Source organism: Orycteropus afer, unplaced genomic scaffold, assembly GCF_000298275.1.
Source record: "Orycteropus afer afer isolate SDZICR_OR568_19922 unplaced genomic scaffold, OryAfe1.0 scaffold00054, whole genome shotgun sequence".
Classification (NCBI taxonomy): Eukaryota; Metazoa; Chordata; class Mammalia; order Tubulidentata; family Orycteropodidae; genus Orycteropus; species Orycteropus afer.
The window spans coordinates 14,045,323-14,059,818 of NW_006921641.1; the positions used below are offsets into that span (position 1 = coordinate 14,045,323).

At 43.4% G+C, this 14,496-nt stretch overlaps 1 protein-coding gene across 1 annotated transcript in view; it reads right to left on the reverse strand.

The window, feature by feature from the left end:
• SELENOI (selenoprotein I) overlaps positions 1 to 12,140 on the reverse strand; it is a 49,334-nt gene extending 37,194 nt beyond the window's left edge. Inside the window, exon 1 of the mRNA XM_007938882.2 lies at positions 12,084 to 12,140. Coding sequence (XP_007937073.1) covers positions 12,084 to 12,140 — 57 coding nt within the window. The remainder of the gene's footprint in view (positions 1 to 12,083) is intronic.
• Positions 12,141 to 14,496: the final 2,356 nt, after the last annotated feature.

The window sequence follows — 14,496 nt, forward strand, 5'->3', positions numbered from 1 at the left end:
CCCTTCAGGTCTGGAATTGAACCCACTTCTGTGGCTTCCAGCCAAACAAAAGACAGGCATATGAGCTGAACATTTACACTAGGTAGATACGCTCCTTGGAGATAATAATCACGGGAGAATAGAAGGGCTGTGTATGCACGGGAAGACAGCTCAGGAGTCAGGAGTGCATGGAGGGATGGACACAGGGTAGAGGTAACTATGGGAAGGATGTGGGAGGGGAGCTGTTGCATTGTGGGAAATTGAAAACAATGTCATGAGACAATACATATGTGAATGGCTGTATGGAAAACGAATTTGCTCTATAAACTTTCACCCAAATCACAATTTAAAAAAAAAAAAAAAGAAGAAGAAGAAGAAGCCTCCAAGTTCAGTGGGCCAGGAACAAGAGGCAGAGCTGAATGAAGCCCAAGGTCGAGGGACTTCACCCAGCCCCTAGAAGCTGCACTCTGAATTTGGACTTCTAGCCTCCTGAACTGTAAAAGAATAAATTCCTGTTTGTTGCAATCATCTACTTGTATTTCTGTTATAGCAGCACTAGAGAAACAAGACCCATATCCACCACTTCAGCTGTCCTAACTGAAGAACTATGTCCTGAGTTGTTTCTGATCCTGAATTGTAACCTGTTACTTAATAAACCTGTTCCCTAATAAACCCCATAATCGTATTGTCTGTGAGTTCTGTGCAGCTACTGCAACAAGTTATCAAACCCAGCAGTGAGGTACAGAGTGCTGTGGGAGGGACGTTTGATATCAGAATTGGCAAAAAGGTTAGAGAGGCAGCATGTCTGACCTCTGCCTTCTAAGAATCAGCCATGTGCTGTCAATGTTAATTTTGATCCTTTTCCCCTCTTGTAAAGTTAGAGGATGTGCGATGCTGCCTCCATGCCCGTTTTGTACATCCAAATAGGTATTGTTTTTTTCAAAGAGTTTAAACATATTTTCAATGAATTGACCTGACATTATAACAACTGATAATGTAGTCATGCTGATTTCAAATTACTCAAATGCATATTCAAATAAACATGCTGTGCAAAACTTTCTGGCTATCTTTTCTTTAACACAATTTGTTTCACAATAATTGCTTTTGTAAAAAATTTTTATTGTGATTTGGGTGAAAGTTTACACAGCAAATTCATTTTCCATACAGCAGCTTACATATACTTTGTCTCATGACATTGTCTGCAATTTCCCACAATGCAACAGCTCCCCTCCCACTTCCTCCCCATAGTTACCTCTACCCGGTGTCCTTCCCTCCTATACACTCCTGTCCCCCAGCTGTCTCCTTGTGCATACAAAGCCCTTCTATTCTCCCATGATCTCTCCAAGGAGAATATCTGTTGTTGTTGTTGTTATGTGCCGTCGAGTCAAACCCGACTCATAGCGACCCCTCCTTGGGTTTCCGAGGCAGTATCACTATGGAAGTAGGATTGCCCAACCTTCCTTCCGAGGAGTGGCTGATGGGTTTGAACCGCCAGCCGTCTGGTTAGCAGGCAAGTGTCTTAGCCACTAATATCTACCTAATGTAAATGTTCAGCTCACATGTCTGTCTTTTGTTTGGCTGGAAGCCACAGAATTGGGTTCAATTCCAGACCTGAAGGGCAGCTGGGGGCCATAGTCTCAGTGGTTCTATCAGGCTCTATCAGACCAGCAAACTTGGTCCCTTTTTTTTTTTTTTTAATGATTTTGAGTTTTGTTCCACATTGTTCTTCTACTCTACCCAGGATCACCTACACAGATCTCCCTTCGAGTAGTTGACAGTGATAGTCGGGCACCATCTAGTTTATCTGGTCTCATAGTCATATAGGCTGAGGATCGCATGGTGTACCAGTCACTTGGACTAATAGTTTCCATGCATGTTTGGTTTTCTTCATTCTTCCTTGGTCTGGGTAAGGGGAGATCCATCCTTGCATCTAGATGGCCACTTGCAAGCTTTTCAGATCTCATTCACTACTCACCAAAATAGGATGTGGAACAACATTTTTGTGTAGTATGTTATGCCAATTGAACTTGATGTCCCCTGAGACAGACTATGGTTCCGAGCCCACAGGTCCAACTACTCGCTCCCTCTGGGTAGCTGGCTGTGACCAAGAAGTGACTACAACCTTGACCCTTGTCAGCTCTACTATATACCTGGGAATTCTTACAGAACATACCAATACACTTGTAGAAACATTGCCTGCCAACCCTATGCATGGTCATGGGCACACTCCCCCCTGCACAGACACACCTAATAGTTCAGCCTGTCTACCCATCTATCCCCCCATAGATCAGTGTTTGTCTTAACTGACAACACAGTACTGTATGTGCAAAGGGGTTTATCTTTGTTGTCTGTACCTCCCATGCACCTCTATGTCTTCCTCTTCCTCAATACCACCGTGTTGATCACTCACATTTTCTACCTCAAATAGGTAATGTTTTTAAATGTGGTAATTCAGGGAAGACTACTACTGAACCTCTCTCCCTTCACTTCAGGGCAAAGTTTCCCACCCATTTTTCTTTCTCTCCTTCAGAAAGTCTCCTGTCTCTACCCACTGCAGAAATTATTCTTTCTATGAGACGTGTAAATCTGTATCAACGTCCTACTGTGTAACATCTGTGATCCCAACACCCATAAAGCATAACATATTAAAAATCCAAAGTACAAACAAGTGCTACTTTGTGACACACATCTAAACAGTATTATTACTATGGTAAAGATGTTTTAGTGTATCTGAAAGTGTTTAATGTTTCCTATGCAGAGAAAGATACATTATATACTATATACTAAGACAAACATTTGACTAACTATCCTTAGATAGGAACCATACCTAACTGTTCTGATTTAAAAGATAGATTTAGGAACAGAACTCATTCGTAATCCAGGGTCTGCCTGTATATAATAAAGTATTCATCCTATTTCACAGAAGGTATCATGGACATTAAGTGACGCATAACTAATGTTTCTTTGTTGTTGTTGTTATATGCCGTAGTCAGACCCAACTCCTAATGACCCCTCCTTGGGTTTCTGAGGCAGTATCTCTACGGAAGTAGACTGCCCAACCTTCCTTGTGAGGAGTGGCTGATGGGTGTGAACTGCCAGCCGCCTTCTGGTTAGCAGTCAAGTGCCTTAGGCTCTACACTACCAGATTTTTTTAGAACACAAAATTTTCTTTGTTTTAATTCCAAGTCCACAAACCACACTTTCCATTTACAGTATGCTCTTCCATGTGGACTCATCCAATTGAAGTGCCCTGTGCAAATGATTACTAAGCTATCCTACCAGAATCATCTTCATTTAAATTATAATTACTCTTCTATTGTGGAAAAAGTAACCTCTCGAGTTCCATTAGTATGATTTACCAAGGCATGCAGGTATTAATAATACTTCCTCTTGGGTTACCAAGAGGATTAAATCTTAGACATCACAACAAATGGTAGGTGCTATTACTAAGGTTGGGAGCTCTGGTAGCATAGTGGCTAAGGCACTTGACTGCTAACCAGAAGGCTGGCGGTTCAAACCCACCAGCCACTCCTCGGAAGGAAGGTTGGGCAATCCTACTTCCGTAGTGATACTGCCTCGGAAACCCAAGGAGGTGTCGCTATGAGTCAGGGCTGACTCGACGGCACATAACAACAACAACAACAACAATTACTAAGGTTAGGCAATGTACTTCCATAGAGATACCACCTCGGAAACCCAAGGAGGGGTCACTATGAGTCAGATACAACTTGAAAGCAGTGAGTTTGGTTTGGTTATTACTACCAGGAATACCTCTGCAGAATTAAATCTTTACAAAATCCCTACTTCAGTGACTGACATCTCTACCTACCATCAATCATCCTACTAGAATCTGAGTCATCCCAGATCTGCCCCATCTTTTATTCCCTGCTCCCCCCAATTCCACCTCCACCTAGTCAGTCATCATGTTCTGTCCATTTTAAATTTTAAATCAAATGTCACCAAACTGAGCCACAGGGCTCAGGCAAGTAAATTAAACAAAGCAGGCCTGCATAAAATGATATGGACTAGTAAGGGAATGGCAAACTAGAGAGGAAATATCCTTTTTCAAAAGGGCAAGCACTGATTCTTGAGAAGAAGTTCAGGGCCAATATTGTCCAACACTCCAATTTCTCAAGAAAACCCAGAAAATTAGATTTTTAGGGGAAATATCCTAATTTTTGAAACTAAGTAAGTGTGGCCCAAATTAAACTTATCTGTTGGCCAAATTCAGTATGCGAGTAACCAATTTTGTGCTCATCTTTAGGACAATCCTAAAAGGTCTGCATATCCCTTTACAATCAGTCCCATAATCCCCACCTCCACCACTATTCATCCATCCCTCATAAACTACCAGGCGTACTGCCTAAAATTACAATCTGATCCTGTTTAAAATGTCTCTTGGGCTCCCAAAAACCTGTTAGCACTAAAATGTGCCTAAGAACCACCAGAGATATGTATTTAACATGCAGATAATAGCAGATACAATCTGACTCTCCCAAAGTGGGCCCAGGAAATCTGCTATGTAAACATTTTCTCCAGGTGACTCCGATGCCAACAGTCCTTGGACCACAGACACACTGGTGTGAAATCCAGAAGTCTTTAACATCAGGTCCTCCCCTTCTGCTGGGGTCCCACCTCACTCTAGGGTCTCACTTCCCTCTCTAATCTCACTTCCTGTCACTCCACCATCATGCAAACCACCTCATCTCAATCATTACTATTCCCAGAAAATACTCTCTCAGGTCTCCACCCTTTACACTCCACTGCTTGCTCTGTAATGCTTTCTCGCCCCCTTTTCCCCTGGTAATGTTGGGGCCTAGTCAGCCTTCATCTTTCTGGACTGAGCTCTGCCTTCACCTCCATCCCCTCTTTGAGCCTTCCTCAGCTTTAACCCCACTCCCAGGAAGCTGCCTCCTCTCCTCTTCCATAGCACCCAGCACTTAACCTAACTGCACTTACAGACTGTAACTGTGTATTTACATGTGTCCTCAAACTGGATTTCTTGAAAGAGAGAATTTTCTTAGTATAACTTTATAGTCTCTATGCTGTGCCTGTGCCTGACAGAGAGTGGGCTCTTAACTGCTTGTTGAATAAATAAAATCAAACCATATGAACCAGTACAACTAAAGGCCAGATTCAGTTCCTGAACATTATCATCAAGATGTACAGTTTCTCTTTAAAACCCAAAACCCACTCCCATCGAGTTGCTTCCGACTCACTGTGACCCTATAGGGCAGAGGAGAACTGCTGGATAGGGGTTCCAAGGCTGTAAATCTTTACGGAAGCAGACAGCCACATCTTTCTTCTGTGGAGCAGCTGGTGGGTTTGAACCATCAAACTTCTGGCCAGCAGCCCAGTGCTTTAACCACTGTACCTCCGGATCTCATCTACCTCTTTAATTGTAGTACTAATGAATTCACATGTACCACAATTCCTGTTAATTTACTACCATTGTTGTTGTTGTTATGTGCCGTCGAGTCAGCCCCAACTCATAATAGATATTTATTCATCATGAAATTATATTCTTGAAACCAAACAAGATTATTTCCCTGCACACTTGCCCTCCAAAGCAAATTGATACAATCTGAAACTAACTGCTACACTATCAATGAAAACTATGCCTTCCGTATGTCAGATGAGGTAAATCACACTTTCATCCTTAGGTAAGTGGGAAAATTCCTCAACTACAGCGACCTCAAAAGAAAGGATAGATGGTGAGGAGGAATGATAAGCCTGAAATTCCTGAACATAATCGGTTCAAGCTATATTAATAAATAACTAAGAGGAACAATGGTAGTTAAACCCCTTACATCCTTCACATTCAAATACACATGTAGCCTTTGAATATCTGGGAGATGCATGGGAGCTCTGGTGGCGCAGTGCCTAAAGCATCTGACTACTAACCAGAAGGCTGGCAGTTCAAACCCACCAGCCACTCCTCAGAAGGAAGGCTGGGCAAAGCGATACCTCCTCGGAAACCCAAGGAGGGGGGCCTGCTATGAATTGGGTCCAACGCAACAGCAATTAGTTTGCACAGCTCTTTTTATCATACTTCCGAAACAGCTTATATTCTTTTAAACTTTGATTCCTATAATATGTATTTGCTAGCATCTATTCTGTTTATAGTACTGCACTAGACCTTGGGCACATGTGGAACAGGACAGCCACATGCCCTTCCCAGAGCTCATGTCCAACAGAAGAGAAAGATACTCATTATTCAACTAACTTTAATACAACTGTAGCTGGTAACACAGCGGAGAAGCACAAGTGTAAAGAGAGCATAAAACACAGAATCCATCCCTTGCTTTCTTCTGTACTGAAAATCAATTGTCTTCCTGTTTCTTACCTAATTACCATACTACAAGTGCACCCCTTTCAGCAGTTACTCTGTATAACTGCCAGGTTTCCAACTCTAGCTCTCAGATGCACCTCTAGGGAAGATAAAGAAATTAAACCAGTTCAAAAGTAATTTTTCCACTAGCTGCTTATATAGTATCAATTTTTCTCTACATCTTGTTGCTCTGCTACACAGGGTTACGGCAGGGAATAAAAATCCCTTTTGAGTGTTTTGAGTCTTTATCCATTTAGGGGTTATCTTCTTTTAATAGCTGTTTTAATTCAATAAGCAACTACAGAGCACTTACTATCTGAGGGGCCCACGATGGGAATGCAATGATGGGAAGGTCTCTGGGTTTAATGCACAACCCGGCAAAACTGACCACACAGAGTTCTCCTTTGAACACTCTCGGATTCATATTTTTAGTATCAATACAGTATTGAGTAAAGAAACTTCTACTAGAAGAATGTTTTGATAATAAACTTGTACTCTCCTTTTTTTTTTAAACAGGAAGACTCATGATAATCAACATTGAAAAAAAAAAAAAAACCTGAATCTTAATGAACACTGGACACTTGCTAATTTTACTTTGTTTTCCAGGATGATAGGAAATCTGCTGTCAGACACAGGAACTGAGACAGACAAGAGGAGATTGGAAAAAGATAGGAACAGAAAATCACACTAAAACTTCTATTAGAACGCCTATCTTGTTTGAAAATACAAAACTAATGAGAACTTCTTATAAGCAGATTCTCTATTACAAAAATTGCTGCAAATGAACTTGTTACTCTACTGGCACACCATCAGTCTCTAGTAAGAAAGGAAAAGTTTTACACATCAATATTTACAGTGCAGAACAGATAACAGGAAGGGGACAGAAGGTAAGGTAAAACAGGATATAACTGGGTTAATATCCTTCTGAAATCAAAGTTGCTAAGCCCTGGGCCTAAGGTACCAAGGAGGCTCTGGAATCTCTTTCCACTTAACTTCTTAAAACAAGCCAGGGCCTTGGTTCAGAAAAGAATGGCATAATATTACTTGAAACCACAGGAATGTACTATATAACCTTTCAAGAATCCTTTAAGTTTTCCCAATGCCAGAAACAATATCCATTGTAATATTTTCAGTTATTCTTTCACTCCACAAATGCTTACTGGAGCTCTGGTGGCATAGTGCCTAAGGCATTTGACTGCTAAGCAGAAGGCTGGCAGTTCAAATCCACCAGCCACTCCTCCGGAGGAAGTTTGGACAATCTAGTTCTGTAGTGATACTGCCTCGGAAACCCAGGAAAGGGTCGCTATGAGTCGGATCCAACTTCACAGCAGTGAGTTTGGTTTTAAAATATATACACAAGGAACCCTGGTGGCATGATGTTTACAGACATGGGTGCTAACTGAAAAGTTGGTGGTTCTAATGCACACAACAGCTCTACAAGAGAAAGATCGACTGATCTGCTTTAAAGATTACAGCCAAGAAAACCTATTGGAGGGGGGGAAGGGGCATTTCTACTCTGTTACATGGGTCACTACGAGTCAGAATTGACTCCACAGAATCTAACAGTACGTACACAACACTGAGCTCTGGTGGCGCAGTGCCTAAGGCATTTGACTGCTAACCAGAAGGCTGGCGGTTCAAACGCACTATCCACTCCTCGGAAGGAAGACTGGGCAATCTACTTCCGTAGTGATACCACCTCAGAAACCTAAGGAGGGGTCACTATGAGTCAGATTCAACTCGACAGCAGTTGAGTTGTGCTCAAGTTATGGTGGCACCTAAGACAGGCCTAATCACTTGGGCATTACATTCTAAGGGACAGACATATTAACTAATTCCATACTTAATTACAATTAAAAGTGTTTAGAAGGTACAGAGGATGCTATGAGAGCACACTTAAGAGGAAAGGAGGTGGTTTTAGAAGGTTTCTCTGTGAAAGTAACATTTAAGCTAAGAAATGAAGATGAACATGAATGGGGGCTAGGGAGGCTATACTCCTGGCCGACTTTAACACTGTGATGTGATGTGATGGATCACTTTTTTATGGCTTTTCTCTCCCTGGTCTGGGTGAGATTACCCAACTAAGGTGCTTGCGGCCCACCAAGGGAACTGGACAGTTATAATAATGCAAACCCTGTGGGGGTTGTTATTGTTGTTGTTAGGTGCCATCTAGTCAGCTGACTCATAGCACACCATGCACAACAGAATGAAACACTGCCTGCTCCTGTGCCAGCCTCACAATCCTTGCTATGTGTGAGCCCAGGGAGCTCTGCTAGCGTAGTGCCTAACAAGTGACTGTTAACCAGAAGGCTGGCACTTCAAACCCACCAGCCACTCCTCGGAAGGAAGGTTGGGCAATCTATTTCCATAGTGACACCACCTGGGAAACCCAAGGAGGGGTCGCTATGAGTCAGGGCCGACTCCATGGCACATAACAACATGTTTGAGCCCATCATTGCAGCCACTGTGTCAATCCATCACTTTGAGGGTCTTCCCCTTTCTTTCTGACCCTTCACTTTACCAAGCATGATATCCTAGGGGCTGGTCCCTTCTGACAATATGACCAAAGAAGGTGAGACGAAATCTGGCCATTCTCACTTTTAAGGAGCATTCAGGCTGCACTCCTTCCAGGACAGACTTGTTTGTTCTTCTGGTAGTCCACGGTATTTTTCAATATTCTTTGCCAACACCACAATTCAAAGGCATTAACTCTTATTGAGTCTTCCTTATTCAGTGTGCAGCTTTCATATACATATGAAGTGAGTGAAAATACCATGGCTTGGGTTAGGCACACCTTAGTCTTCAGAGACATCTTTGCTCTTCAGCACTTTGAAGAGGTCTTTTGCAACAGATTTGCCCACTGCAATACGACATCTGATTTCCTGACTACTGCTTTTATAGGTGTTGACTGTGGATCTAAGTAAAGTGAAATGACTAACAACGTCAATCATTTCTCTATTTATTGTGATGCTGCTTACTGGTCCAGTTGTGAGGATTTTCATTTTCTTTATGTTGAGGTGTAATCCCTACTGTAGATCGTAGCCTTTGTTCTTCATTACTAAGTGCTTCAAGTCACCTTCGCTTTCAGCAAGCTGTGTCCTCTCTATATCACAGGTTATTAATGAGAGTCTTCCCCCAACCCCGATCATGTGTTCTTCTTAAGAGAGTCCAGCTTCTCAGATTATTTGCTCAGCATACAGATTGAATATATATGGGGAAAGGGGACTGGTCAGTTCTGTCACCTACTGGGCTTAAAATAAGCCACCTCGGAGGCAGAAAGAGGGGACCTAATGACCAAGAAAGAAGAGCCAAGAATACAGTGCACTTCTTTGGACCCAGAATCTCAGCACTAAGAACCTCCTAAAAAGGGGAGACAGAGCCATAACACAGGAGACAAGAGACAACAAGAAGCAGCGGCAGTGAGAGGGAGGCAGCAGGAGACAGGTGTGGCACAGCATGAGAAAGTTGAGCGTGAAGGCAGGAGGCTTGCGGGTGGAATGCAGGTACCTCCAGGCACTTACTGGCAGAACTAAAGAGCTTTGTTAACACTTGCCCAAGTAGAGCAGAAGCTTCAGGGCCTGTGAATTCCATGTGGCCACTGAAACAAATTATCAAACCCAACAGAGAAGTAGAGTGCCATGGGAGGGGCAGCTAGTGTCAGAATTGGTAAAACGAGTGGAGGGAGGAGGTATGGCTGACCCCTGGTTCACAGGAATCAGCTTTAGGCTGATGCTGATTCTCCTGCCCTTCTGTGAAGTTTAAGGAGGTCAGACGCCCCTGCCCCACCATTTTTACACCTGAGATCTGAAAAGCTGGGGAGGTGGGAAGGGAAGGCAGACAGTGAGTGGCATGAGATGAAACTGGTGACATAAGTAAGGACCAGAGCATGCAGAGCCATGTAGATCATGTTATGGAGTTTCGGACTTCATTCCAAGAACAAACAGAGACAGTAAGGAGGGTTCTACCATGAGAGTGATGTGACCAAATCCTTATTTTTTATGAGATCACTGTGAAACATAAAGGACTGGTAGGGCAGAAGTGGATGAGCAAGAAGATACTTTAATCCAAAGTATAAAATAAGTAATCCATAATTCTACACTGATATTAATAAATGACTGGATAATATATGGGGGGAGAAAAGACAAATCTCCCATGCAGAAGAGTTCCAAATAATTTATGTAGATACTTTGTTCTCAAGGAGGTAGAGAGCATAACTCTCCATTCCTAAGGGTGGACTGTGAAGTGTCTTCCTTCCAAAGAGTACAGTATGGAAAGGGAAGAACAAGAGTAACTTTATGGTGGAGAAACCAATAAAAGTACTACCTCCCCCAGGTGATCAAGGTTGATATACAACATGTTGATAGCATATACCATTGCTACGACGAGAATGGCATTCTACAAATCACCTGACTGACCAGTATTCCTCAAAACTATCAAGATTATCAAAAACAAGGAAAGTCTGGGAAGATGGCACAGCCAAGAGGAGACTAAGGAAACATGACTAATGTAATGTGGTATCCTAGATGGACTCCTAGAGGCGGGGGAAAAAAAAAAAGCACATTAGGTTAAAAAAAAAGGCCCTAAGGAAATATGAATAAAATATTGGCTTCAGTTAATAATAATGTATAAATGTTAGTTCATTAATTGTGACAAATATACCACATTAATGAAGATGTTACTATATGTAAAACGGGATGTGTGGTATATGTGAAATCTCTGTATTATGTTCACAGTTTCCTGTAAATATAAAACTACTCTAAAATATTAAGTGTTTTTGTTTTGCTTTTTAATGTGGATGTGGGGAGAATGGTAATAAAACGACTCTTCTAGTTTAGGCTAAAAATGATAGAACATACAGGTCCGGTGATTCATAGGCTGGGGGCAGGGATAGCGTGGGGGAAGGACCCAGAGTGAAAGCGACACGGGTAACAAGGATGAAAGGTTAAAAACCTAGGTTTCGGGCTCGGGCAGCTGCAAGGCTGGTGGAATCATTCACTGATAAGAAGGCAGTGGAGGAGAACCAGAGTTGGAGGGAAGTTAAGACCTAGCATTTACAAGGGACGCACAGGTGCCAAGCGCTTTACGTGTATTATCTCAAATACTTATAATCATTTTTCACACTAGAGATTAAAAGATGAAAGAGGGACTGAATGGGGTTTAAATGACTTGCCCACGGCCAAATAAACTGGACTTTGGTATCAGGTTTATATGTAACCCAAAGCCCGCGCTCTTTCCACTAAACAGTCCCTTCCTGTGGTCATTTATTTCATCTGGCAACCCAAATGCCACAAGCTACCGCTCAGGAAGCCGCTTTACTAGAAGTGGAGCGCATCAGCAGTATGGCCTCAGTAAGTCACTCCTCCTTCCCGCGCCTCATCTGCCAAATGATCATCTCTACCTCTGAAGTTGTATGCAGACTAGGAGGTAGAAACTTCATTAAGATGAAGACAATTAAATACAACCGAAGGCGACTGCATCACCTTTCGGGTTTATATATATATAGTAATAAAGTAAAGAGAGCAGGGAATTGTCTGCTTCGATTATCCGCAGGGAAAGGAAATTCCCCCGGAGGGGCCAGATCGGGATAGTGGGCCTTGGGTGCTCTCAGGCACCCCGACCCCAAACTCTCGGACTAAGCAGGACCCCCAGAAAAACGCCCGCCAGCCCGCCCGAAGCCACGCGGCACAAGGTGACACGGACCGCGCCGGCCCCTCTGTCGCCTGGGAGAGGCCAGGACTAGAAGGGAGAGGGGCGTCCCCAGGACCCGCGCTACCTTGTACTTATCAAAGCCGGCCAGCTGCTCCGGGCTCACGTATTCGTAACCAGCCATAATGAAGACCCGAAAACAGAGCGCCCACTCGGCAGCGACTCCCAGCTACTAGGTGGTAAAACACGAGCACCGCACCAACTGAGCAAGGCTGGGAAGGGCCAAGCAAGCAAGCAAAAAAAAAAAAAAGAAAAAGAAAAAAAGAGCCACTCTCCGCCCACCGCGCACGCGTAGCCTCCTCGGCCACTTCCGCCGCCTTCCAGCGCGCAAGCGCAGCCCCCAAGTCTCACCACCCACCGAAGGAGGGTCGCTTGCCTGCTCAAGCGGCCCGCCCCCCTACGCTGCCGTAGTCCTATCGGCGTAGATCAGGCAACACTAAGTCCCGCCTTCCTGTACTCCTCCTCGCTTCATTTGCTAGCGTCAAAATTGGTGAGCTGAGGTAAGGCAAAAGAAGAGGTGAAAGGTCAATTTCCCAGGGGGCCTTACTTCTCAGCAATTGAGCAGGTGGGCGTATATGAAGAATGCGCATCGGGATGGAGGTTTCGGCATATCCTGTTAGTGCTGGGAGTAGGGTGGTTGCATGTGAATCAGTTAAGCACTACGTGAACAGGGCGTAGTTCCTTACTGGAGTGAACTAAAAGAGTAGAAAAAGGGTCTGTGCACCAGTACCTATCACGGTTCGCCGCACGCAGTGGATCGTAATGAAAATGGTTTGCCGTAGGGAAGGCTGGGCACCTGCCCAGACCAGTGGGAGGCCCGATAAGAGGCTTTGTGCAGCCAGTAAAGGAACTTAAAAAGCGAAAGAAAGGGCACTGAAGATAAGCTTCTCTGGCCAGCGTTGTTTGTGAACCTGGGACTGTATCATCACTCTCTGCTCAGTCAATCATGGGAGAATAGAAGGGCTGTGTATGCACAGGGAGACAGCTCAGAGGGAAGGAGTGCATGGGAGGGAAAGACACAGGGAAGAGGTGGCTATGGGGAGGAAGTGGGAAGAGAGCTGTTGCACTGTGGGAGATTACAGTCAATGTCGTGAGACAAAGTCTATGTGAACTGTTGTGTGGAAGATGAATTTGGTCTGTAAACTTTTACCCAAATCACAATAAAATTTAAATAAAAAATAAATAATAAAAGCTTGCAAGCAGCCATCTAAGATACTACAATTAGTCTCTTCTCATCCAGAGCATAAAAGAATGAAGAACACCAAAAAGCGCATGTAAACATTTAGTTCAAGAAACTAGTGGACTATGTGAACCTCAGCATACATGCCTCTGAGACCAGAAGGACTAGATGGTGCCGGATTACCACTGTCAGCCACTCGGAAAGGGTTCAAAATAGGAGTTCCTGGACAGAGTGGGAGAAAAATGTGCAACAAAACTTAAAATCATAAAAAAAAGATAAGGCTTACTGGTCTGATAGAGACTAGTGAAACCCCCAAGACTATGGCCCCCAGTCACCCTTCCAGCCTGGAATTAAACTCATTCCTGTGGCTTCCAGCCAAACAATAAACAGGTGTATAAAGTGAACATTCACACCAGGTTAGGTACAGTCCTTAGAACAATCAACCATGGGAGATCAGAAGGGCACCATTTGCACAAGGAGATAGCTCAGAGGGCAGGAATGCATAGGAAAGAAGGGCACAGGGAAAAGGTAATGGCAGGAAATGGGAAGAAAGCTGTTACATTATGGGGATTGCAGTCAATGTCATGAAACAAAATGTGTATGAACTGTTTTATGGGAAATTAATTTGATCTATTAGCTTACACTCAAAAAACGGTGGGGGGGGGGGCGCTAGATCTACCCTCTAAGATCCTTTTCTCTCAAATCCAATGAGACTATAAGTCGTTTAACTTCTCTGAGATTAAGTCAGCTCATTTGGAAAATGATCATACTTATCCTGTGCTACAGTTATTATGCAGAGCATGTCAGATGATATTGCTTAAGCCTGTTAAATAAAGCCAATGTGGATATATGGTGTTATTATTTTTCCAGAATTCCATGAATCTTAGACCTGGGTGAGTCTTACCAGACAGTCTCATCTGGAGAGAGAAAATTGTCAAATAAATTTGCCATTGGAACTTTTCTTAGTTATCTCAGCCACTGCTGTCAAGTCGGACCTGACTCACAGTGACCCCTCCTTGGGTTTCCAAGGCAGTATCACTACGGAAGTAGATTGCCCAACCTTCCTTCTGAGTAGTGGCTGGTGGGTTTGAACCACCAGCCTCTGGTTAGCAGTCAAATGCCTTAGGTACTCTACCACCAGAGCTCTGTAATAGAAATAACACAGATGATTGGCTTGTATTAGGCTGGGTTCTCTAGAGAAACAAAAAACAGTGAAGCTTATATATATATGTATATATACAGAGAAATTTATCTTAGGAAAATGGCTCACACACTTATAGAAGCTGGCAAGTCCAAAGTT